Source organism: Cuculus canorus, chromosome 34 (assembly GCF_017976375.1).
Source record: "Cuculus canorus isolate bCucCan1 chromosome 34, bCucCan1.pri, whole genome shotgun sequence".
NCBI classification, from domain to species: domain Eukaryota; kingdom Metazoa; phylum Chordata; class Aves; order Cuculiformes; family Cuculidae; genus Cuculus; species Cuculus canorus.
This window is the reverse complement of record NC_071434.1, coordinates 625,664-652,065: the sequence shown is the minus strand read 5'-3', so window position 1 is coordinate 652,065 and position 26,402 is coordinate 625,664. Positions and strand designations below refer to the sequence as shown.

The 26,402-nt window shown below is 57.8% G+C and overlaps 2 protein-coding genes across 2 annotated transcripts in view; both read right to left on the bottom strand.

Moving 5' to 3' along the window:
* Positions 1–8,597, bottom strand: part of LOC104061891 (solute carrier family 22 member 6-A) — a 17,212-nt gene extending 8,615 nt beyond the window's left edge. The window contains exons 1-3 of the mRNA XM_054052558.1: positions 8,485–8,597; positions 4,300–5,287; positions 1,265–1,368 (exon numbers count right to left, since the gene is read on the bottom strand). Coding sequence (XP_053908533.1) covers positions 1,265–1,368; positions 4,300–5,286 — 1,091 coding nt within the window. The 5' untranslated portion in view covers position 5,287; positions 8,485–8,597. The remainder of the gene's footprint in view (positions 1–1,264; positions 1,369–4,299; positions 5,288–8,484) is intronic.
* Positions 8,598–16,622: 8,025 nt separating this feature from the next.
* Positions 16,623–26,089, bottom strand: DRAP1 (DR1 associated protein 1). Its single transcript, XM_054052515.1, has 7 exons — positions 25,948–26,089; positions 22,411–22,483; positions 21,254–21,347; positions 19,644–19,763; positions 17,955–18,045; positions 17,382–17,466; positions 16,623–16,745 (listed from the first exon to the last, which is right to left on the bottom strand). Exons 1-7 carry the CDS (start codon positions 25,987–25,989, stop codon positions 16,630–16,632), a joined length of 621 nt encoding a protein of 206 aa, XP_053908490.1. The 5' UTR covers positions 25,990–26,089; the 3' UTR covers positions 16,623–16,629.
* Positions 26,090–26,402: the final 313 nt, after the last annotated feature.

Sequence of the window (26,402 nt, the reverse complement as noted above, 5' to 3'; positions counted from 1 at the left end):
GAAACTGAGGCACTGGGAGGCACTGGGAGGTACTGGGAGGTAACTGGGAGGGACTGGGTTGGGGTTTGAAGGGGAAACTGAGGCACTGGGAGGTTACTGGGAGGGACTGGGGGGAACTGGAGGGGACTGGACGGGACTGGGAGGGACTGGGGGGGACTGGGAGGGAACTGGGGGGGACTGGGGGGGACTGAGGGAGACTGGGAGGGGACTGGGAGGGGACTGGGAGGGGACTGGGGGGGACTGGGAGGGACTGGGAGGGGACTGGGGGGGACTGGGAGGGACTGGGGGGGGAACTGGGAGGGACTGGGGGGAAACTGGGGGGGACTGGGAGGGGACTGGGGGGGACTGGGGGGACTGAGGGGGAACTGGAGGGGACTGGAGGGGGACTGGGAGGGGAATGGGGGGGACTGGGAGGGACTGGGAGGGGACTGGGAGGGACTGGGAGGGGAATGGGGGGGACTGGGAGGGACTGGGAGGGGACTGGGAGGGACTGGGGGGGGGACTGGGGGGGACTGGGGGGGGACTGGGGGGGACTGGGAGGGAACTGGGGGGGACTGGGGGGCACTGGGAGGGGACTGGGCTGGGGTTTGAAGGGGAAACTGAGGCACTGGGAGGGACTCGGCTGGGGTTGGAAGGGGAAACTGAGGCACTGGGAGGCACTGGGAGGTAACTGGGAGGCACTGGGAGGGACTGGGTTGGGGTTTGAAGGGGAAACTGAGGCACTGGGAGGTTACTGGGAGGGACTGGGGGGAACTGTGAGGGACTCGGATGGGGTTTGAAGGGGAAACTGAGGCACTGGGAGGCACTGGGAGGCACTGGGAGGTTACTGGGAGGTTACTGGGAGGCACTGGGAAGGACTGGGTCGGGGTTTGAAGGGGAAACTGAGGCACTGGGAGGGACTGGGAGGCACTGGAAGGCACTGGGAGGTTACTGAGAGGGACTGGGAGGCACTGGGAGGCACTGGGCTGGGGTTGGAAGGGGAAACTGAGGCACTGGGAGGCACTGGGAGGCACTGGGAGGTTACTGGGAGGTTACTGGGAGGCACTGGGAAGGACTGGGTTGGGGTTTGAAGGGGAAACTGAGGCACTGGGAGGGACTGGGAGGCACTGGGAGGCACTGGGCTGGGGTTGGAAGGGGAAACTGAGGCACTGGGAGGGACTGGGAGGCACTGGGAGGCACTGGGCTGGGGTTGGAAGGGGAAACTGAGGCACTGGGAGGCCCTGGGAGGCCGTGGGGTGTGAAGGGGAAACTGAGGCAGCGGTACCTGTCGGAGAGGCCCCCCAGGACGAGGGCCCCGAGCAGCACTCCGGCCATGTAGAGCGACTGCGCCATCTGACGCAGCTGCCGGCGCCCACACACCAGGTCCCACTGGGGGGACACGGGACAATGGGGACACCTCCATCATCTCCATCAGCTCCATCCCCATCAGCTCCATCAGCTCCATCAGCTCCTTCTCCATCTCCATCCCCATCTCCATCTCCATCTCCATCATCTCCATCTCCATCCTCTCCATCCCCATCTCCATCATCTCCATCATCTCCATCTCCATCATCTCCATCTCCATCATCTCCATCTCCCTCTCCATCATCTCCATCCCCATCATCTCCACCATCTCCATCTCCTCCACCTCCATCATCTCCATCTCCATCATCTCCATCTCCATCCTCTCCATCCCCATCATCTCCATCATCTCCATCCCCATCATCATCTCCATCATCTCCATCTCCATCATCTCCACCTCCATCTCCATCCCCATCATTTCCATCTCCATCATCTCCATCTCCATCATCTCCACCTCCATCTCCATCTCCATCATTTCCATCTCCATCATCTCCATCTCCATGATCTCCACCTCCATCTTCATCTCCATCTCCATCATCTCCACCTCCATCTCCATCATCTCCATCCTCTCCATCCCCATCATCATCTCCATCATCTCCATCTCCATCATCTCCATCTCCACCATCTCCACCTCCATCATCTCCATCATCTCCATCTCCCTCTCCATCCCTTCATCTCCATCCCTCCATCCCCATCTCCATCTCCATCATCTCCATCATCTCCACCTCCATCTTCACCTTCACCCCTCCACCTCCACCATCTCCACCATCTCCATCATCATCTTCACTTCCATCATCATTTCCACCACCTCCACCTCCACCATCTCCACCTCCACCACCTCCATCATCTCCACCTCCACCATCTGCACCATCTCCATCTCCATCATTATTTCCACCATCTCCACCTCCACCATTTTCATCTCCAACTCCATCATCTCATCATCATCTTCACCTCCACCATCATCTCCACCTCCACCACCTCCACCACCTCCACCATCTCCACCACCTCCACCACCTCCACCACCTCCACCATCTCCACCACCTCCACCACCTCCATCATCTCCACCATCTCCACCACCTCCACCACCTCCACCACCTCCACCACCTCCACCACCTCCATCATCTCCACCGTCTCCACCACCTCCACCACCTCCATCATCTCCACCATCTCCACCACCTCCACCACCTCCACCACCTCCACCACCTCCATCAGCTCCACCACCTCCACCACCTCCACCATCTCCACCACCTCCACCACCTCCTCCACCTCCACCACCTCCACCATCTCCACCACCTCCACCACCTCCACCACCTCCACCACCTCCATCATCTCCACCACCTCCACCACCTCCACCACCTCCACCACCTCCACCACCTCCACCACCTCCACCACCTCCACCACCTCCACCATCTCCACCACCTCCACCATCTCCACCACCTCCACCATCTCCACTCCACCATCTCCATCATCTCCATCTCCACCATCTCCACCTCCACCATCTCCACTCCACCACCTCCACCTCCACCACCTCCACCATCTCCACTCCATCATCTCATCATCATCTCCACCTCCACCATCTCCACCTCCACCATCTCCAATCCATCATCTCCACCTCCATCATCTCCAATCCATCATCTCCACCTCCACCACCTCCACCACCTCCACCACCTCCACCACCTCCACCATCTCCACCACCTCCACCACCTCCACCATCTCCACCACCTCCACCACCTCCACCACCTCCACCATCTCCACCACCTCCACCACCTCCATCATCTCCACCACCTCCACCACCTCCTCCACCTCCACCACCTCCACCACCTCCACCACCTCCTCCACCTCCACCACCTCCACCACCTCCACCACCTCCACCATCTCCACCACCTCCACCACCTCCATCATCTCCACCACCTCCACCACCTCCTCCACCTCCACCATCTCCACCACCTCCACCACCTCCACCACCTCCACCATCTCCACCATCTCCACCACCTCCACCATCTCCACCACCTCCACCACCTCCACCACCTCCACCACCTCCACCATCTCCACCACCTCCATCATCTCCTCCACCTCCTCCACCTCCACCACCTCCACCATCTCCACCTCCACCATCTCCACTCCTCCACCTCCACTCCACCACCTCCACCACCTCCACCACCTCCACCATCTCCACCTCCACCATCTCCACCACCTCCACCATCTCCACCACCTCCACCACCTCCACCACCTCCACCACCTCCACCATCTCCACCACCTCCATCATCTCCTCCACCTCCTCCACCTCCACCACCTCCACCATCTCCACCTCCACCATCTCCACTCCTCCACCTCCACTCCACCACCTCCACCACCTCCACCACCTCCACCATCTCCACCTCCACCATCTCCACCACCTCCACCATCTCCACCACCTCCACCACCTCCACCACCTCCACCATCTCCACCACCTCCACCTCCTCCACCACCTCCACCACCTCCACCATCTCCACCACCTCCACCATCTCCACCACCTCCACCACCTCCACCATCTCCACCACCTCCACCATCTCCACCACCTCCATCATCTCCACCACCTCCACCACCTCCACCATCTCCACCATCTCCACCACCTCCACCATCTCCACCACCTCCATCATCTCCACCACCTCCACCACCTCCACCACCTCCACCACCTCCACCACCTCCACCATCTCCACCACCTCCATCATCTCCACCACCTCCACCACCTCCACCATCTCCACCACCTCCACCATCTCCACCACCTCCACCACCTCCACCACCTCCACCATCTCCACCACCTCCACCATCTCCACCACCTCCACCACCTCCACCACCTCCACCATCTCCACCATCTCCACCATCTCCACCTCCACCATCTCCACCTCCACCACCTCCACCACCTCCACCACCTCCACCTCCACCATCTCCCCCCCCGTGTCCCCCCCGGTTCCTCACCTCGTTGACGATGGTGGCCACGTAGACGCTGAGGTCGTAGTCCCAGCCGTCCTGGCAGGGTTCGGTGGCCCGAGGACCACCGGTGCCGTTGCCGGAGCTCTGGGCCACGTAGCGCCGACAGGAGCCCAGAGGACCATCGGCCCACCCCAGGCTGCCGTTGGAGGACACGGAGATGGAGATCCCACCACGAGGACCAGAGGGAGATCCTGGGGGGCCTTCACCTGTGACGTTGCCATCGAGGAACCCAAAGGTGACACCGGGGGACCTCGAGGTGGCACCGGGAGACACGAGGTGACCCTCGGGAGACCTCACGATGGCATTGGAGGACCTCAAGGGGCCCTCAGAAGCTGCTGAGATGCCCTCAGAAGGTGCTGAGATGCCCTCAGAAGGCGCTGAGACCTCAGAAGGTGCCGAGATGCCCTCAGAAGGTGCTGAGATGCCTTCAGAAGCCGCTGAGATGCCCTCAGAAGGCGCTGAGACCTCAGAAGGCGCCGAGATGCCCTCAGAAGGTGCTGAGATGCCTTCAGAAGCCGCTGAGATGCCCTCAGAAGGCGCTGAGATGCCCTCAGAAGGTGCTGAGACCTCAGAAGCTGCTGAGATGCCCTCAGAAGGTGCCGAGATGCCCTCAAAAGCCGCTGAGATGCCCTCAGAAGCCGCTGAGATGTCCTCAGAAGCTGCTGAGATGCCCTCAGAAGGCACCAAGATGCCCCCAGAAGGCGCCGAGATGCCCCCAGAAGGCGCTGAGATGCCCTCAGGAGCTCCTGAGATGCCCTCAGGAGGCGCCGAGACGTTTGGGGGTGTCCTGGGGGTGTCGGCGGTGGTGCCGCCGGCGGAGAGGCGGCAGCGGTGGGGTGGGACGGCGGCGGTGAAGTTCTGCAGGAGGTTGTGACTGGCCATGAAGAGGATGGGAACGGCCAGGAGAGCCGTCTGGAACACCTGGAAGCGTCCGAGACCTCCGACCTGGTCCAACACCGCCCCGAACGGCATCCTGCGGCGGTGGGACAACCGCCCGGCGGACAACAGCGTCACCAGGGGGGACAACAACGTCATCACACCACCAAAAGCCCTCTTTGAGGCCCCCAAACCCCTCTTTGATGCCTTCAACCCTTCTTTGATGCCCCCAAACCCCTCTTTGATGCCCCCAAACCCCTCTTTGAGGCCCCCAAACCCCTCTTTGACGCCCCCAAACCCCTCTTTGATGCCTTCAACCCCTCTTTGATGCCCCCAAACCCTCTTTGACGCCCTCAAACCCTCTTTGATGCCCCCAAACCCCTCTTTGATGCCTTCAACCCCTCTTTGATGCCCCCAAACCCCTCTTTGATGCCTTCAACCCCTCTTTAATGCCCCTAAACCCCTCTTTGATGCCTTCAACCCCTCTTTGACGCCCCCAAACCCCTCTTTGATGCTTTCAACCCCTCTTTGATGCCTTCAACCCCTCTTTGATGCCCCCAAACCCCTCTTTGATGCCTTCAACCCCTCTTTGATGCCCCCAAACCCCTCTTTGATGCTTTCAACCCCTCTTTGATGCCTTCAACCCCTCTTTGATGCCCCCAAACCCCTCTTTGATGCCTTCAACCCCTCTTTGATGCCCCCAAACCCCTCTTTGATGCCTTCAACCCCTCTTTGATGCCCCCAAACCCCTCTTTGATGCCCCCAAACCCCACTTTGATGCCTTCAACCCCTCTTTGATGCCCCCAAACCCCTCTTTGATGCCCCCAAACCCCACTTTGATGCCTTCAACCCCTCTTTGATGCCCCCAAACCCCTCTTTGATGCCCCCAAACCCCTCTTTGATGCCTTCAACCCCTCTTTGAGGCCCCCAAACCCCTCTTTGATGCCTTCAACCTCTCTTTGATGCCCCCAAACCCTCTTTGACGCCCCCAAACCCCTCTTTGATGCCTTCAACCCCTCTTTAATGCCCCCAAACCCCTCTTTGATGCCCCCAAACCCTCTTTGACACCCCCAAACCCCTCTTTGATGCCTTCAACCTCTCTTTGATGCCCCCAAACCCCTCTTTGATGCCTTCAACCCCTCTTTAATGCCCCCAAACCCCTCTTTGATGCCCCCAAACCCTCTTTGACGCCCCCAAACCCTCTTTGACGCCCTCAAACCCTCTTTGATGCCCCCAAACCCCTCTTTGATGCCCCCAAACTCCTCTTTGATGCTTTCAACCCCTCTCTGATGCCCCCAAACCCCTCTTTGATGCTTTCAACCCCTCTTTGATGCCTTCAACCCCTCTTTGATGCCCCCAAACCCCTCTTTGATGCTTTCAACCCCTCTTTGATGCCTTCAACCCCTCTTTGATGCCCCCAAACCCCTCTTTGATGCCTTCAACCCCTCTTTGATGCCCCCAAACCCCTCTTTGATGCCTTCAACCCCTCTTTGATGCCCCCAAACCCCTCTTTGATGCCCCCAAACCCCTCTTTGATGCCTTCAACCCCTCTTTGATGCCCCCAAACCCCTCTTTGACGCCCCCAAACACCTCTTTGATGCCTTCAACCCCTCTTTGATGCCCCCAAACCCCTCTTTGACGCCCCCAAACCCCTCTCTGATGCCTTCAACCCCTCTTTGACGCCCCCAAACCCCTCTTTGATGCCTTCAACCCCTCTTTGATGCCCCCAAACCCCTCTTTGATGCCTTCAGCCCCTCTTTGACGCCCCCAAACCCCTCTTTGATGCCCCCAAACCCCTCTTTGACGCCCCCAAACCCCTCTTTGATGCCTTCAACCCCTCTTTGATGCCCCCAAACCCCTCTTTGATGCCTTCAACCCCTCTTTGTCGCCCCCAAACCCCTCTTTGACGCCCCCAAACCCCTCTTTGATGCCTTCAACCCCTCTTTGATGCCCCCAAACCCCTCTTTGATGCCTTCAGCCCCTCTTTGACGCCCCCAAACCCCTCTTTGATGCCCCCAAACCCCTCTTTGATGCCCCCAAACCCCTCTTTGAGGCCCCCAAACCCCTCTTTGATGCCTTCAACCCCTCTTTGACGCCCCCAAACCCCTCTTTGATGCCTTCAACCCCTCTTTGATGCCTTCAACCCCTCTTTGATGCCCCCAAACCCCTCTTTGATGCCTTCAACCCCTCTTTGATGCCCCCAAACCCTCTTTGACGCCCCCAAACCGATCTTTGACGCCCCCAAACCCCTCTTTGATGCCTTCAACCCCTCTTTGATGCCCCCAAACCCCTCTTTGATGCCTTCAACCTCTCTTTGATGCCCCCAAACCCCTCTTTGATGCCTTCAACCCCTCTTTGATGCCCCCAAACCCCTCTTTGACGCCCCCAAACCCCTCTTTGATGCCCCCAAACCCCTCTTTGATGCCCCCAAACCCCTCTTTGATGCCTTCAACCCCTCTTTGATGCCCCCAAACCCCTCTTTGATGCCCCCAAACCCCTCTTTGATGCCTTCAACCCCTCTTTGATGCCCCCAAACCCCTCTTTGATGCCTTCAACCCCTCTTTGATGCCCCCAAACCCCTCTTTGACGCCCCCAAACCCCTCTTTGATGCCCCCAAACCCCTCTTTGATGCCGTCAACCCCTCTTTGATGCCCCCAAACCCCTCTTTGATGCCCCCAAACCCCTCTTTGATGCTTTCAACCCCTCTTTGATGCCTTCAACCCCTCTTTGATGCCCCCAAACCTCTCTTTGATGCCTTCAACCCCTCTTTGATGCCCCCAAACCCCTCTTTGATGCCTTCAACCCCTCTTTGATGCCCCTAAACCCCTCTTTGATGCCTTCAACCCCTCTTTGACGCCCCCAAACCCCTCTTTGATGCCCCCAAACCCCTCTTTGATGCCTTCAACCCCTCTTTGATGCCCCCAAACCCCTCTTTGATGCCCCCAAACCCCACTTTGATGCCTTCAACCCCTCTTTGATGCCCCCAAACCCCTCTTTGACGCCCCCAAACCCCTCTTTGATGCCTTCAACCCCTCTTTGATGCCCCCAAACCCCTCTTTGATGCCTTCAACCCCTCTTTGATGCCCCCAAACCCCTCTTTGATGTCTTCAACCCCTCTTTGATGCCCCCAAACCCCTCTTTGATGCCCCCAAACCCCTCTTTGATGCCTTCAACCCCTCTTTGATGCCCCCAAACCCCTCTTTGATGCCTTCAACCCCTCTTTGATGCCCCCAAACCCCTCTCTGACGCCCCCAAACCCCTCTTTGACGCCCCCCCAGGCCCCCCCGGGGGTACCTGTCCGTTTCGGGGTGACGTCCCGAGTTGGGGTTCCCCTTCCCTGAAGGGCTTCGCTCGATCTGAGGCGAAAAGTGAAGCTTTTGGTTAAAATGTCACCGGGATTAGAGCTGAGGGGGGGGAGGAGGGGACAGATTCCAACGCCGCAGGAGCTCCGACTCCTGGGGCCACCCAACCCCCGCGGCCCCCCCGCACCCTATAGGGTCACTGTCCCCTATAGAACCCCCCCGAGAACCTATAGACCCCCCCCGAGCCCCTATAGACCCCTACAGACCCCCCTCACCCCCTGGAAAACCCCCCAAACCCCTTCGGATCCCCCCAAAACCACTCTATAGTGACCCTAAAGAGCCCCTATAGGGTCACCGTCACCTATAGAACCCCCCTGAGAACCTATAGAACCCCCCCGAGCCCCTATAGAACCCCTACAGACCCCCCTCACCCCCTGGAGAACCCCCCAAACTCCTTCGGATCCCCCCAAAACCACTCTATAGTGACCCTAAAGAGCACCTATAGGATCACCGTCACCTATAGAACCCCCCTGAGAACCTATAGAACCCCCCCGAGCCCCTATAGAACCCCTACAGACCCCCCTCACCCCCTGGAAAACCCCCCAAACCCCTTCGGGTCCCCCCAAAACCACTCTATAGTGACCCTAAAGAGCCCCTATAGGGTCACCGTCCCCTATAGAACCCCCCCGAGAACCTATAGACCCCCCCCGAGCCCCTATAGAACCCCTACAGACCCCCCTCACCCCCGGAAAACCCCCCAAACCCCTTCGGATCCCCCCAAAACCACTCTATAGTGACCCTAAAGAGCCCCTATAGGGTCACCGTCACCTATAGAACCCCCTCGAGTCCCTATAGAACCCCCCCTCACCCCTATAGAACCCCTACAGACCCCCCTCAGCCCCTGGAAAACCCCCCAAACCCCTTCGGGTCCCCCGAAAACCACTCTATAGTGACCCTAAAGAGCCCCTATAGGGTCACCGTCACCTATAGAACCCCCTCGAGTCCCTATAGAACCCCCCCGAGCCCCTATAGAACCCCTACAGACCCCCCTCACCCCCGGAAAACCCCCCAAACCCCTTCGGATCCCCCCAAAACCACTCTATAGTGACCCTAAAGAGCCCCTATAGGGTCACCGTCACCTATAGAACCCCCCTGAGAACCTATAGAACCCCCCCGAGCCCCTATAGAACCCCTACAGACCCCCCTCACCCCCTGGAAAACCCCCCAAACCCCTTCGGATCCCCCCAAAACCACTCTATAGTGACCCTAAAGAGCCCCTATAGGGTCACCGTCACCTATAGAACCCCCTCGAGTCCCTATAGAACCCCCCCCGAGCCCCTATAGAACCTCTACAGACCCCCCTCCCCCCCTGGAAAACCCCCAAAACTCCTTCGGATCCCCCCAAAACCACTCTATAGTGACCCTAAAGAGCCCCTATAGGGTCACTGTCCCCTATAGAACCCCCCCGAGCCCCTATAGAACCCCTACAGACCCCCCTCACCCCCTGGAAAACCCCCCAAACCCCTTCGGATCCCCTCAAAACCACTCTATAGTGACCCTAAAGAGCCCCTATAGGGTCACCGTCACCTATAGAACCCCCCTGAGAACCTATAGAACCTCCCCGAGCCCCTATAGAACCCCTACAGACCCCCCTCACCCCCTGGAAAACCCCCCAAACCCCTTCGGATCCCCCCAAAACCACTCTATAGTGACCCTAAAGAGCCCCTATAGGGTCACCGTTACCTATAGAACCCCCCCGAGCCCCTATAGAACCCCTACAGACCCCCCTCACCCCCTGGAAAACCCCCCAAACCCCTTCGGATCCCCCCAAAACCACTCTATAGTGACCCTAAAGAGCACCTATAGGGTCACCGTCACCTATAGAACCCCCTTGAGTCCCTATAGCCCCTCCCCAAGCCCCTATAGAACCCCTACAGATCCCCCTCCCCCCCAGAGAACACCCCAAACCCCTTCGGGTCCCCCCAAAACCACTCCATAGTGACCCTAAAGAGCCCCTATAGGGTCACCGGCCCCTATAGAACCCCCTCGAGAACCTATAGAGCCTCTCCTCACCCCTATAGAACCCCTACAGATCCCCCTCACCCCCTGGAAAACCCCCCAAATCCCTTCGGTTCCCCCCAAAACCACTCCATAGGGACCCTAAATAGCCCCTATAGGGTCACCGTCACCTATAGAACCCCCTCGAGTCCCTATAGAACCCCCCCCGAGCCCCTATAGAACCCCTACAGATCCCCCTCCCCCCCTGGAAAACCCCCCAAACCCCTTCGGGTCCCCCCAAAACTGCCCTGTAGTGACCCTAAGTAGCCCCTACAGGGCCCTATAGAGCCTCTATAAGGTCACCGTCCCCTATAGAACCTCTAGAGATCCTCCACCCCCCTCTCAGAGAGACCCAATCTCCTTAGGACCCCCCCAAACTGCCCCATATTGACTATAAGTAGCCTCTACAGGACCCTATAGAGCCCCTATTGGGTCATGGGCCCCTCGAGAACACCCCCCACCCCTATAGAGACCCCTCACCCCTATAGAGATCCCCCCAATAAACCCCATCTTGGGCATCTATAGGTCCCTACACCCCATAGGAGCTCCTATAGGGTCCTACAACCCCCCTATATGTCCCTCTAACCCCCTCTATGAGCCCTTAAACTCCCTATAGATCCCTTATGGATTCCTATAGGTCCTTATAAAGCCTTTCCAAGGCCCCCATAGACCTCTTAGACCCATAGGAGCCCCTATAGAGCCCCGATACGCCCCCTCCATAAGCCCCTAAAGACCACTACAGATCCTTTATGGTCTCCTATAGGTCCTTATAAATGTCTTCCACGCCACCTATAGATCTCTAAACCGCTCAGGAGCTCCTATACGCCTCTATAACGCCCCCCACTTAGGTCCCTCCAAACCCTTTTATAAGCTCCTATAGATCCTCTACGGACACCTATAGATCCTTACACCCTGTAGGGACCTCCTACAGCCCCCTATAACCCCCTCTTTAGGTCCCATAGGTCCCTCTAAGACCTATAGGTCCCTCTAAACCCCTTCTTGGGTACCTATAGATCCATAGGAACCCCTATAGGTCCCTCTAAACCCCTTCTTGGGTACCTATAGATCCATAGAACCCCTATAGGTCCCTCTAAACCCCTTCTTGGGTACCTATAGATCCATAGGAACCCCTATAGGTCCCTATAAACCCCTTCTTGGGTACCTATAGATCCATAGGAACCCCTATATATTTTATATATATATTTTATATATATATATTTTACAGCGCAGAAAGCTGAAAGCCATCAAAAGAGACTTCAGGGATTTAGGGAAGATGATTGAGGGCTCTGGAGCTCAAGTGGTGTTTAGCTCCATCCCAATACTAAGGAATATGGAGCAGGAAGTCAGGAACGTACAGATGATTAATGCCTGGCTCCGAGCCTGGTGTGAGGAGAGAGGCTTTGGCTTCTTTGATCATGGGGTGACCCACCCACCCCCAGGTTTTCTTACTAGGGATGGGTCATACTTGTCTCGAAGGGGAACTAAAGTTCTCTCTAAAAATCTGGTTAGGCTCTTAAATAGAGCTTTAAACTAGATGTGAAGGGGGAAGGGGAGGAGACCAGGCTAGTTGGGAATGAGCCTGGAAGTGGGAAACCGGCGGCTGAGAAATGCTGCGCTGGAGAGGACCACCAGTACACCACAATAGGGCAAGTGAGGGCGAGTATAAGTGGGGACAGTAAGGATAAAACTGGGTCTGTGGAATTAGTTATTCCAAGGACCAGTCAATCGAGAATAAACTCTCTTCCCTTTATGAGGGCTGAAGGTTCATCAGCCCAGCTGAAGTGCATTTACACCAATGCACGCAGCATGGGCAATAAGAAGGATGAGCTGGAAGCTGTGGTAGGGCAAGGTGACTATGATGTCATTGCCATCACAGAAACGTGGTGGGATGACTCACATAACTGGACTACAGCTATGTTGGGATATAAACTCTTCAGGCGGGACAGGAAGGGTAGGAAAGGAGGCGGGGTAGCCCTCTATGTCAAAGAGTGCTTTGAAACTCTCGAACTGGATTACGGTGAGGACGGGATCGAGTGCCTATGGGTTAAAATCAGAGGAGCCCACAAGAAAGGGGACTTTGTGATAGGAGTCTGTTACAGACCACCCAGCCAAGAAGAAGCAGCTGATGAGCTCTTCTATAAACAGCTGGGGACAGTCTCTAAATCTCTGCCTCTTGTCCTTGTGGGAGACTTTAACTTTCCGGATGTCTGCTGGGAGTACAATACAGCAGAAAGGAAACAGTCTAGGAGGTTCCTGGAGTGCATCGAAGACAACTTCCTTGCACAACTGGTTAGCGAACCAACAAGGGAGGGTGCCTTCCTAGACCTGCTGTTTGTGAATAGGGAAGGTCTTGTTGGGGATTTGACGGTTGGAGGACGCCTGGGATTAAGTGATCATGAGATGATAGGGTTTTCAGTTCTAGGTGGGATTAAGAAGGGGGTTAGCAAAGCAGTCACATTAAACTTCCAGAGGGCAGACTTTGGCCTGTTCAGAAGGTTGATTAGCAAAGTCCCGTGGGAAACAGTCCTTCAGGGCAAGGGAGCCCATGTGGGTTGGGCGCTCTTGAAAAATGAAATCCTATCAGCTCAAGAGCAGGCCATCCCTGCGTTCCGGAAAAGGAGCCGGCGGGGGGAAAAGCCAGCTTGGTGGAACAGGGTGATCTCAAGATGCGTCAATAAGAAAAAGAAGCTCTATGTGCTCTGGAGGAAAGGACAGGCATCTTGGGTGGACTACAGGGACGAAGTGAGATCGTGCAGGGAAAAAATCAGGAGGGCCAAGGCCCAACTAGAATTAAAACTCGCTAAGTCTGTGAAAGACAACAAAAAGTCTTTCTACAAGTACATTAACAGGAAAAGGAGGACGAGGGAGAATATCCAGTCTCTAGTGGATGCAGAAGGAATAACAGTGACAGGGGATAAGGACAAGGCTGAGGTACTTAATGCCTTCTTCGCCTCAGTCTTTAATAGCAAAGAAAGTTGTTCCTTCTGTTTACAAATCCAAGAGTTAGAGGGGCAGATTGAGGCTCCCGTGATCCAAGAGGAGGCGGTTAGAGACTTGCTTGCCCAGCTAGACGTCCACAAGTCTATGGGGCCGGATGGGATCCACCCAAGAGTATTGAAGGAACTGGCGGATGTCCTTTCCAAACCCCTATCCATCATCTTCCAGAGGTCCTGGCTGACTGGGGAAGTTCCACTAGACTGGAGGCTGGCTGATGTTGTGCCCATATACAAGAAGGGTTGCAGAGAGGATCCGGGGAACTACAGGCCTGTCAGTCTCACCTCAGTGCCAGGGAAAGTCATGGAACAGGTAATCTTGAGTGCTATCATGAAGCACACGCAAGAGAACCGGGTGATCAGGCCCAGTCAACATGGGTTTACAAAAGGCAGATCTTGCCAAACTAACCTGATCACCTTCTATGACAAAATCACTCAACTACTGGATGGGGGAAAGGCTGTGGATGTAGTCTTCTTGGACTTCAGTAAAGCCTTTGACACAGTTTCTCACAGCATTCTGCTGCAGAAACTGTCAGCCTCTGGCCTGGACAGGCGCACACTCTCCTGGGTTGAAAACTGGTTGGATGGCCGGGCCCAGAGAGTGGTGGTCAATGGAGTTAACTCCAGCTGGAGGCCAGTCACAAGTGGAGTTCCTCAGGGCTCAGTACTGGGTCCAGCTCTGTTCAATGTCTTTATCAATGACCTGGATGAAGGCATTGAGTGCACCCTCAGCAAGTTTGCAGATGACACTAAGCTGGGAGGAAGTGTCGACCTGCTGGAGGGTAGGGAGGCTCTGCAAAGGGATCTGAACAGGCTGGACTGCTGGGCCGAGACCAATGGGATGAGGTTTAACAAGACCAAATGCCGGGTCCTGCACTTGGGGCACAACAACCCTATGCAGCGCTACAGACTGGGGGAAGAATGGCTGGAGAGCTGCACAGAAGAGAAGGACCTGGGGGTGCTGGTTGACAGCCGACTGAACATGAGCCAGCAGTGTGCCCAGGTGGCCAAGAAGGCCAATGGCATCTTGGCTTGTATCAGAAATGGGGTCACCAGCAGGTCCAGGGAGGTTATTCTCCCTCTGTACTCGGCACTGGTGAGACCGCACCTCGAATACTGTGTTCAGTTCTGGGCCCCTCACCACAAGAAGGATGTTGAGGCTCTGGAGTGTGTCCAGAGAAGAGCAACAAAGCTGGTGAGGGGGCTGGAGAACAAGTCTTATGAGGAGCGGCTGAGAGAGCTGGGGTTGTTTAGCCTGGAGAAGAGGAGGCTGAGGGGAGACCTTATTACTCTCTACAACTACCTGAAAGGAGGTTGTGGAGAGGAGGGAGCTGGCCTCTTCTCCCAAGTGACAGGGGACAGGACTAGAGGGAATGGCCTGAAGCTCCGTCAGGGGAGGTTCAGGTTGGATATCAGAAAAAAATTCTTCACAGTAAGAGTCATTGGGTACTGGAACAGGCTGCCCAGGGAGGTGGTCGAGTCACCTTCCCTGGAGGTGTTTAAGGAACGGGTGGATGAAGTACTTAGGGACATGGTTTAGGGAGTGTTAGGAACGGTTGGACTCGATGATCCAATGGGTCCTTTCCAACCTTGTGTGATTCTGATTCTGATTCTATAGGTCCCTATAAACCCCTTCTTGGGTACCTATAGATCCATAGGAACCCCTATAGGTCCCTCTAAACCCCTTCTTGGGTACCTATAGATCCATAGGAGCCCCTATAGGTCCCTCTAAACCCCTGGACGAGCCCCTATAGCTCCTTTACGGACTCCTATGGGTCGTTCTAAAGCCCTTCTGGGGCACCTATAGGTCCCCACACCCCACAGGAGCTCCTATAGGACCCTATAACCGCCCCCCATAGGGCTCTGTGGACCTCTGCTGCCCCCTAATGGCCCTCAGGGGAACAGCAGGCGGGGGGGGGGGGGCGAGAATATGGGGGGGCCCTGGGGTTTGGGGGGGGGCAAAGGGGTTTGGGGGCGTCACTGGGGTTTGGGGGGGGCAAAGGGGTTTGAGAGGGGGCAAAGGGGTTTGGGGGGGTCACTGGTTTGGGGGGCACAGGGGTTTGGGGGGGCACAGGGGTTTAGGGGGCACAGGGGTTTGGGGGTCACTGGTTTGGGGGGCACAGGGGTTTGGGGGGGCACAGGGATTTGGGGGGTCACTGGGTTTGGGGGGGCACAGGGGTTTGGGGGGGTCACTGGGTTGGGGGGGTCACTGGTTTGGGGGGGGGTCACTGGTTTGGGGGGGTCACTGGGTTTGGGGGGGCACTGGGTTTGGGGGTCACTGGTTTGGGGGGGTCACTGGGGTTTAGGGGGTCCTTGGGTTTGGGGGGGGTCACTGGTTTGGGGGGTCACTGGTTTTAGGGGGGTCACTGGGTTTGGGGGACACAGGGGTTTGGGGGGTCACTGGGTTTGGGGGTCACTGGTTTGGGGGGTCACTGGGATTGGAGGGGCACGGGTTGGGGGGGTCACTGGTTTGGGGGTCACAGGGGTTGGGGGGGTCACTGGTTTGGGGGGACACTGGGTTTGGGGGGGCACTGGGTTTGGGGGGCTTCACTGGTTTGGGGGGTCACTGGGTTTGGGGGGAGTCCCTGCTTTTGGGGGTCCCTTATTGTGGGGAGGGGGTGGTCCCTATTTTTTGGGGGGGAGCAGGAATTTGGGGGGGGGGGGGGCGGAAATCATTGGGGGGGGTTCTTTTTTTGGGGGGAGGGTCCCCCTAATTTTGGGGGGGGGGGGGGAAAGAAAACGACACCCCAAAACCCTACCGAAACGGGAACTTTATTGAGCCGCAATCAAACCCCACGACTCCTTAAAAGCCACTGAATGACCCCCAAAATCCCACCCCCCCCCAAAAAAAACCAAAGGGGACCCCAAAAATGAAGAAGGGGGGACCCCAAAAATGAAAAGGGGGGGGGGAAAAAGGGGGGGGACCCCCCAAGAATCCAGGCTGAGACCGGTCACAACTCATCACAGCAGTGCCCTCAAAGCAGTTCAAATAGGGGGAAAAAAGGGGGGGGGGGTCCCCCCCAGTGCTCCCAGTTGCCCCCCCAAAGTGTTTTTTTGGGGGGCTGTGGGGGGGGGGAAAGGCTTCGCTAAGAGTCATAGTCTTCATCTTCGTCGTCGTCTTCGCGGGGGGGGCACGGGGCGGGGGGGAGACCCCCCGATATTGAGGGGGGGGGGCGGCAACGGCGTAAAGGGGACCCCGGGGCTGCGGGGTAAAAAAAAAGAGGGGGGGGGTTAAAATTTGGGGGGACCCCAATATAACCCCCCCTTGGACCCCAAAATGACCCCCCCGGGGTCCCCAAGTTAATGCCCCCCCCAAAATGCCATCATTTAGACCGCTCCCCCAAAAAAAAAGGGATCTAAATGTGTCCCCCCCAAAAAAAAAGGGGTTCCAGGTGACCCTCCCCCAAAAAAAGGGGTTCCCAAGTGCCCCCCCCCCATAAAAGGGGTCCCAGGTGACCCCCCCACCCCAAAAATAGGGTCCCCAAGTGCCCCCCCACCCCAAAAAGGGGGTCCTAAATGCTCCCCCCACCACAAAAAGGGGTGCCAGGTGCCCCCCACCCCAAAAAAGGGGTCTCAGGTGACACCCCCCCCCCAAAATTGGGTCCCCAAGTGCCCCCCCCCCCCCAAAAAGGGGTCCCAGGTGACCCCCCGCCCCCCAAAAAAGGGTCCCAGGTGACCCCCCAACCCCAAAAATAGGGTCCTAAATGCCCCCCCACCCCAAAAAAGGGGTCCCAAATGCTCCCCCCACCCCCAAAAAGGGGTCCCAGGTGCCCCCCCACCCCAAAAAGGGGTCCCCAAGTGCCCCCCCACCCTAAAAATTGGGGGGCCCCCCCAATACCTGGTGAAGTTGAGGGGGGGCCGCGGGGGGGGGGCGGCTGCACCCCCTCCTCTTCGCCATCGCTGTCACTGTCCTCAGAGTCCTCCTGGAGGGGGCAGAAAGGGATTTGAGGACCCCCCCCCGACACCCCCAAATCCATAGGGACCCCCCCAATCCATAGGGACCCCCCACAATCCATAGGGACCCCCCACAATCCATAGGCCCCCCCCAGAATTCATCCCCCCCCCCCCCAGATTTTTAGGGTCTATCCTACCTCCACCCCCCCCCCCAAAAAAACCCCCTCAGGGCCCCCCCTAAATTCATGCCCCCTCCCCCCATTTCTGCCCCCCCCCCTCAAATCCATGCCCCCCCCTCCCTGCCCCCCAAAATCCACAGCACCCCCTCCCCTTGAACCCCAATAGGAGCCCCCCCAAATCTCCCAGCCCCCCCCCAACCCCCCAGTTCCCCTCTAACCCCCCCAAAATTCATAGGGGGGGGGGGTTCCCCCCTCCATCCCTGCAGACCCCCCCAAAAGCACCCCAAAATTCATGCCCCCCCCCCAAAAGCACCCCAAAATTCATGCCCCCCCCCAACCTCTTGTTCCGAGTCCGTTCCCGACTGTTTGGGGTCTTTGCCTTTAGCTCCGGGTCCCCCATTTTTCCTCCCTGTGCCCGGACGGCGCCCCCTAAAAAAGAAACCCCCCCCCCAAAAAGAAAAGGCTTTGGGGGACCCCCCCTGAACCCCAAAAATTACACCATACCCCCCCTGAACCCCAAAATCGTTCCCTTATCCTTCAGTCCAGGAGGAATCGGGGATCCCCCCCTCCTGCATCCTTGTAGCTCCCAAGGATTTGGGGGGGACACAGGGATTTGGGGGACCCCCCCACACCAAAATTAAGCTCCTGAACCCCCAAATTGTCCCCTGAACCCCAAAATTGCCCTCCTGAACCCCAAAATTGTTCCCTTATCCTTCAGTCCGGGAGGAATCGGGGATCACCCCCTCCTGCATCCTTGTAGCTCCCAAGGATTTGGGGGGGGAAGGAAGGATTTGGGGGGGACACAGGGATTTGGGGGACCCCCCCCACCAAAATTAAGCTCCTGAACCCCCAAATTGTCCCCTGAACCCCAAATTATCCCCCTGAACCCCCAAATTGTTCCCTTATCCTTCAGTCCGGGAGGAATTGGGGATCACCCCCTCCTGCATCCTTGTAGCTCCCAAGGATTTGGGGGGGGAAGGAAGGATTTGGGGGGGACACAGGGATTTGGGGGACCCCCCCACCAAAATTAAGCTCCTGAACCCCCAAATTGTCCCCTGAACCCCAAATTATCCCCCTGAACCCCAAAATTGTTCCCTTATCCTTCAGTCCGGGAGGAATCGGGGATCCCCCCCTCCTGCATCCTTGTAGCTCCCAAGGATTTGGGGGGGGAAGGAAGGATTTGGGGGGGACATAGGGATTTGGGGGACCCCCCCACACCTAAATTAACCCCCTGAACCCCAAAATTGTCCCCTGAACCCCAAAATTGTTCCCTTATCCTTCAATCCTGGAGGAATCGGGGATCACCGCCTCCTGCATCCTTGTAGCTCCCAAGGATTTGGGGGGGAAGGAAGGATTTGGGGGGGACACAGGGATTTGGGGGACCCCCCCCCGCCAAAATTAAGCTTCTGAACCCCCAAATTGTCCCCTGAACCCCCAAATTATCCCCCTGAACCCCAAAATTGTTCCCTTATCCTTCAGTCCAGGAGGAATTGGGGATCCCCCCTCCTGCATCCTTGTAGCTCCCAGGGATTTGGGGGGGGGGGGGGGGCACAGGATTTGGGGGTACACAGGGATTTGGGGGGAGCCCAGAATTTGGGGGGGGCCCTCTAGGACCCTGGGAGGCCCCAAGGATCCAAGGGGGACCCCATCATTTAGGGGGTACCCCAAGATTTGAGTGGGGGACCCCGAGATGTGTGGGGGACTCTGAGATCTGGGGATGACGACAACTCTGAGACTCAGAGGGACCCCAAGATTTAAGGGACCCCAAGATTTAAAGGGGAACCTCAAGATTTAAAGGGGGGACACAAAGATTTGAGAGGAGACCCTAAAATTTGGAGGGGGACCCCAAGATTTGGAGGGGGACCCCAAGATTTGGAGAGAGGACATAAAGATTTTGGAAGGGAATAAAAAAGATTGTGAGAACAGCAAAGGATTTAGGGGAGACTCCTGAGATTTGAGGGGGACACCAGGATTTTGGGGGACATCCAGAGGGGCACCCCAAGATTTTTGGGGTCCCCCCAGCTCACCTTCGGGGTCCCCTTTCGCCCTCGCCGTGGGGTTCATCGCCGTCGCCCTGCATGTCCGGCACGGTCGCCACCAGGTCCTTGAGGAAGTCAAACTGCTGTTCCAGCTCAATGCACTGTTTCCTGGGAAGGGGAAGGCATTTGGGGGACCCCCCTGCACCCCAAAATAGGGGTGGGGATCCCTTTGCACCCCAAAATAGGAGCTAAGGGTCTGGGGGACCCCCTGCACCCCAAAAAGGGGACAAAAGGGACTCCAATCCACCCCAAAATGGGACTTGAGGAACCTCAGGTATCTCAAAAGGAAGAGTCACAGGGGGGAACCCCAAAAAGAGGACCTTGGGGACCCCAATGCACCCCAAAATGGGGATGGGGAGACCCCCTCTGCACCCCAAAATGGGAGCCATGGATCTGGGGGACCCCCTGCACCCCAAAAAGGAGACAAAAGGGACTCCAATCCACCCCAAAATGGGACTTGAGGAACCTCAGGTATCTCAAAAGGAAGAGTCATGGGGGGAACCCCAAAAAGAGGACCTTGGGGACCCCCCTGCACCCCAAAATGGGGATGGGGAGACCCCCTCTGCACCCCAAAATGGGAGCCATGGGTCTGGGGGACCCCCTGCACCCCAAAACTGGGACAGAAGAGACCCCATGCACCCCAAAACTGAGATGAAGGCAATCAGGGGACCTCATCCACCCTAAAAAAGGGACTCGGGGGACTCTCTCCCACCCCAAAAGTGGACTCTGTTTCTACAGGGGGACCCCAATGCACCCCAAAAATGGGACCCAGAGGTTTTGGGGACCCCGTGCACCCCAAAAAGGGGATAAAAGAGACCTCATGCACCCCAAAAATGAGATGATGGCTACCAGGGGACCTCATCCACCCTAAAAAGGGGACTCAGGGGACTCTCTTCCACCCCAAAAGTGGACTCTGTTTCTACAGGGGGACCCCAATGCACCCCAAAAATGGGACCCAGAGGTTTTGGGGACCCTCGTGCACCCCAAAAAGGGGATAAAAGAGACCCCATGCACCCCAAAAATGAGATGAAGGTGACCAGGGGACCTCATCCACCCTAAAAATGGGACTTGGGGGACCCTCTCCCACCTCAAAAGTGGACCCAGATTCTACAGGGGGACCCCAATGCACCCCAAAAATGGGATCCAGAGGTTTTGGGGACCCCCGTGCACCCCAAAAAGGGGATAAAAGAGACCCCCTGCACCCCAAAAAGGGGACAAAACAGACCCCATGCACCCCAAAACTGAGATGAAGGCAATCAGGGGACCTCATCCACCCTAAAAAGGGGACTCAGGGGACTCTCTTCCATCCCCAAAGTGGACTCTGTTTCTACAGGGGGACCCCAATGCACCCCAAAAATGGGACCCAGAGGTTTTGGGGACCCCCGTGCACCCCAAAAAGGGGATAAAAGAGACCCCCTGCACCCCAAAAAGGAGATGAAGGCGACCAGGGGACCTCATCCACCCTAAAAAAGGGACTCGGGGGACCCTCTCCCACCCCAAAAGTGGACCCAGATTCTACAGGGGGACCCCAATGCACCCCAAAAATGGGACCCAGAGGTTTTGGGGACCCCCGTGCACCCCAAAAAGGGATGACTTACAGGTGGGAGGTGGTCATGGTCTTGGCGTTGCGGGACTGGGTGACGTGACAGGCTTTGCGGAGCAGCGACTCCAAGAAGAGCTCCAGAGCCCGCGCTGCGCCGCTAAGGATCCCACGGAGCCAGAAATTGGGGGGCTGCCCCCCCTTTTTTTTGGGGGGACCCAGATAGGGCACTCCAAATTCCCACCTCCCCTCACCCCCCCTTCCTCTCCGGCCCCCCGAAATCCATGGGATCCAGGGAACCCCAACACCTCACCTCCCCATCAAGGGGATGCAGAGGGAAACATCAGGAATTTGGGGGGGACCCCAGGGTTTGGGGGGGACCCACAGATTTGGGGGGGCACCCAGGGGTTTGGGGGGGACCCCGGGATTGGGGGGGGACCCCAAAATTCCTCCCTCCCCAATCCAGGGGGTCCAGGGGGGATCCAAGCATCCAGGGAACCCCAACTCTTCACCTCCCCATCCAAAGGATGCAGAGGGAAACATCAGGAATCTGGGGGGGACCCCACGGTTTGGGGGGGACCCACAGATTTGGGGGAGACCCAGGGGTTTGGGGGGGACCCCGGGATTTGGGGGGGGGGACCCCAAAATTCCCCACTCCCCAATCCAGGGGGTCCAGGGGGGATCCAAGCATCCAGGGAACCCCAACTCTTCACCTCCCCATCCAAAGGATGCAGAGGGAAACATCAGGAATTTGGGGGGGACCCCACGGTTTGGGGGGGACCCACAGATTTTGGGGGGGACCCTGGGATTCAGGGGGGACCCCAAGATTCAGAAGGGGACCTCAGGAATTGAGGGGGGACCCCAGGATTTAGGGGGGGGGACTCAGAGCTTCAGGAGAGAGCCCAGGATTTGGGGTGGGGGGACCCCAGGATTTTGGGGGGGCCCCCAGGATTTTGGGGGAGGATCCCAGGGATTTAAGGGGGGGGACTCTAGGATTTGGGGGGGACCCCAGAGCTTCAGGGGGGGACCCCAGAATTTGAGCTGGGGGGAATGACCCTGGGATTTAGTGGGGGGGGATGCTGGGATTTAGGGGGGACACTGGGATTTAGGGGGAGATGCTGGGATTTAGGGGGGGATGCTGGGATTTGGGGGGGGGCCCAGGATTTAGGGGGGGCCCCCAGGGATTTGGGGGGGCCCCCAGAGCGTGACGGATACAGATAATGACGGGGACGGCGGCCGCCACCTTCCCGATCTCCTCGTCCGTCTGCATGATCTTCTTGATCCGAGCCTGCGCGGGAACGACCCGTCAGAGGGGACTGGGAGGCACTGGGAGGGAACTGGGAAGGGATTGCAGGGGACTGGGAGGCACTGGGAGGGGATTAGAGGGGACTGGGAGGCACTGGGAGGGGATTAGAGGGGACTGGGAGGCACTGGGAAGGGATTAGAGGGGACTGGGAGGCACTGGGAGGGGATTAGAGGGGACTGGGAGGCACTGGGAAGGGATTAGAGGGAACTGGGAGGCACTGGGAGGGGATTAGAGGGGACTGGGAGGCACTGGGAGGGGATTAGAGGGGACTGGGAGGCACTGGGAAGCACTGGGAAGGGACTGGGAGGCACTGGGAAGGGATGAGAGAGAACTACTGGACACTGGGAAGCACTGGGAGGCACTGGGAAGGGGACTGGTGGACACTGGGAGGCACTGGGAAGCGATGAGAAGGGACTGGGAGGCACTGGGAAGCGACTGGAGGGGACTGGGAAGCACTGGGAAGGGATGAGAGGGAACTACTGGACACTGGGAAGCACTGGAACGCACTGGGGGGGGACTGGTGGACACTGGGAGGCACTGGGGAGGGGACTGGTGGACACTGGGAGGCACTGGGAAGTGATGGGAGGGAACTACTGGACACTGGGAAGCACTGGGAGGCATTGGGGAGGGGATTGGTGGACACTGGGACGCACTGGGAAGCAATGGGAGGGGACTGGGAGGCACTGGGAAGGGATAATCTGGAGGAAAGGACAGGCATCTTGGGTGGACTACAGGGACGAAGTGAGATCGTGCAGGGAAAAAATCAGGAGGGCCAAGGCCCAACTAGAATTAAAACTCGCTAAGTCTGTGAAAGACAACAAAAAGTCTTTCTACAAGTACATTAACAGGAAAAGGAGGACGAGGGAGAATATCCAGTCTCTAGTGGATGCAGAAGGAATAACAGTGACAGGGGATAAGGACAAGGCTGAGGTACTTAATGCCTTCTTCGCCTCAGTCTTTAATAGCAAAGGAAGTTGTTCCTTCTGTTTACAAATCCAAGAATTAGAGGGGCAGAATGAGGCTCCCGTGATCCAAGAGGAGGCGGTTAGAGACTTGCTTGCCCAGCTAGACGTCCACAAGTCTATGGGGCCGGATGGGATCCACCCAAGAGTATTGAAGGAACTGGCGGATGTCCTTTCCAAACCCCTATCCATCATCTTCCAGAGGTCCTGGCTGACTGGGGAAGTTCCACTAGACTGGAGGCTGGCTGATGTTGTGCCCATATACAAGAAGGGTTGCAGAGAGGATCCGGGGAACTACAGGCCTGTCAGTCTCACCTCAGTGCCAGGGAAAGTCATGGAACAGGTAATGTTGAGTGCTATCATGAAGCACACGCAAGAGAACCGGGTGATCAGGCCCAGTCAACATGGGTTTACAAAAGGCAGATCTTGCCAAACTAACCTGATCACCTTCTATGACAAAATCACTCAACTACTGGATGGGGGAAAGGCTGTGGATGTAGTCTTCTTGGACTTCAGTAAAGCCTTTGACACAGTTTCTCACAGCATTCTGCTTCAGAAACTGTCAGCCTCTGGCCTGGACAGGCGCACACTCTCCTGGGTTGAAAACTGGTTGGATGGCCGGGCCCAGAGAGTGGTGGTCAATGGAGTTAACTCCAGCTGGAGGCCAGTCACAAGTGGGGTTCCTCAGGGCTCGGTACTGGGTCCAGCTCTGTTCAATGTCTTTATCAATGACCTGGATGAAGGCATTGAGTGCACCCTCAGCAAGTTTGCAGATGACACTAAGCTGGGAGGAAGTGTCGACCTGCTGGAGGGTAGGGAGGCTCTGCAAAGGGATCTGAACAGGCTGGACTGCTGGGCCGAGACCAATGGGATGAGGTTTAACAAGACCAAATGCCGGGTCCTGCACTTGGGGCACAACAACCCTATGCAGCGCTACAGACTGGGGGAAGAATGGCTGGAGAGCTGCACAGAAGAGAAGGACCTGGGGGTGCTGGTTGACAGCCGACTGAACATGAGCCAGCAGTGTGCCCAGGTGGCCAAGAAGGCCAATGGCATCTTGGCTTGTATCAGAAATGGGGTCACCAGCAGGTCCAGGGAGGTTATTCTCCCTCTGTACTCGGCACTGGTGAGACCGCACCTCGAATACTGTGTTCAGTTCTGGGCCCCTCACCACAAGAAGGATGTTGAGGCTCTGGAGCGTGTCCAGAGAAGAGCAACGAAGCTGGTGAGGGGGCTGGAGAACAAGTCTTATGAGGAGCGGCTGAGAGAGCTAGGGTTGTTTAGCCTTGAGAAGAGGAGGCTGAGGGGAGACCTTATTACTCTCTACAACTACCTGAAAGGAGGTTGTGGAGAGGAGGGAGCTGGCCTCTTCTCCCAAGGGACAGGGGACAGGACTAGAGGGAATGGCCTGAAGCTCCGTCAGGGGAGGTTCAGGTTGGATATCAGAAAAAAATTCTTCACAGTAAGAGTCATTGGGTACTGGAACAGCTGCCCAGGGAGGGGGTCGAGTCGCCTTCCCTGGAGGTGTTTAAGGAACGGGTGGATGAAGTACTTAAGGACATGGTTTAGGGAGTGTTAGGAACGGTTGGACTCGATGATCCAATGGGTCCTTTCCAACCTTGTGATTCTGTGATAAGAGGGAACTACTGGATACTGGGAAGCACTGGGAGGCACTGGGAAGGGATGGGAGGGGACTGGGAGGGAACTGGGAAGGGATTGCAGGGTACTGGGAGGCACTGGGAAGCGATGGGAGGGAACTACTGGACACTGGGAAGCACTGGGAGGGAACTGGGAGGTACTGGGAACCACAGGGAGGGGATGGGAAGAGTGCGTTGAACACTGGAAGGGAACTGGGAGATACTGGGAACCACTGGAAGGGACTCCCAGTGTCCCCCAGTGCCCCACACTGTCTCCCAGTATCCTCCAGTCCCCTCCCAGTCCCCCCCAATCCCCTCCCAGTGCCCCCCAGTGCTTCCCAGTCCCCCCCCAACCCCATCCCAGTGCCCCACAGTGCCATCCAATCCCCTCCCAGTGCCCCCCAGTGCTTCCCAGTGCCCCCAACCCCATCCCAGTGCCCTCCAATCCCCTCCCAGTGCCCCCCAGTACCCTCCAACCCCCTCCCAGTGCCTCCCAGTCTCCTCCAACCCCCTCCCAGTGCCCCCCAGTCCCCTCCAATCCCCTCCCAGTGCCTCCCAGTCTCCTCCAATCCCCTCCCAGTGCCTCCCAGTCGCCTCCAATCCCCTCCCAGTGCCTCCCAGTCGCCTCCAATCCCCTCCCAGTGCCTCCCAGTCCCCTCCAATCCCCTCCCAGTGCCTCCCAGTCTCCTCCAATCCCCTCCCAGTGCCTCCCAGTCCCCTCCAATCCCCTCCCAGTGCCTCCCAGTCTCCTCCAATCCCCTCCCAGTCCCTTCCCAGTGCCTTCCAGTCTCCTCCAATCTCCTCCCAGTCCCCCCCAGTCCCCTCCCAGTGCCTCCCCCCCCCTCACCGGAGGGAATCGCGCGTTGTATTTCTTCTTCTTGCTCGGCATCTCCCCGGTCTCGGGCCCAGCCCCGGCCCCGCTGGGCCCCGCTCCCTCCCCGCCGCCGCGGCCGCCGCTCCCGGCCCTGCCCCGACACTTCCGGGATGAAGTCCCGCCCCTTCCGGTAGACTCTACCGCCCCTCCCGCCCCCCACGGGGCCGCCTGATTGGTTCCCGCTTCTCCTTAAGCCACGCCCCTCCGCATGATCGACAGCAAACCTCCCGCCAAGCCACGCCCCTTCGTCTGTTTGGCCACGCCCGTCGTCAAAGCCACGCCCCCTCGCGCAGTCTAAAAGCCCCCCAGTAGCCACAGAAAGCTTCCCAGTGGCTCCCAGTGCCCCCTGGAAGCCTCCCAGTAGCGCCCAGTGCTCTTGAAAAGCCTCCCAGCAGCTCCCAGAGCCTCCCAGTAGCTCCCAGCGTACC

Excerpts from the sequence above, each read along its gene's own strand:
- DRAP1 (XM_054052515.1), bottom strand. The coding sequence starts at position 25,989 with ATGCCGAGCAAGAAGAAGAAATACAACGCGCGATTCCCTCCG. Across the intron at positions 21,348-22,410 it reads CGCCGTCCCCGTCATTATCT|CGCGGGCTCTGGAGCTCTTC; the intron begins GTATCCGTCACG and ends TTAGCGGCGCAG. Across the intron at positions 17,467-17,954 it reads GAACGGACTCGGAACAAGAG|GAGGACTCTGAGGACAGTGA; the intron begins GTTGGGGGGGGG and ends TGCCCCCTCCAG.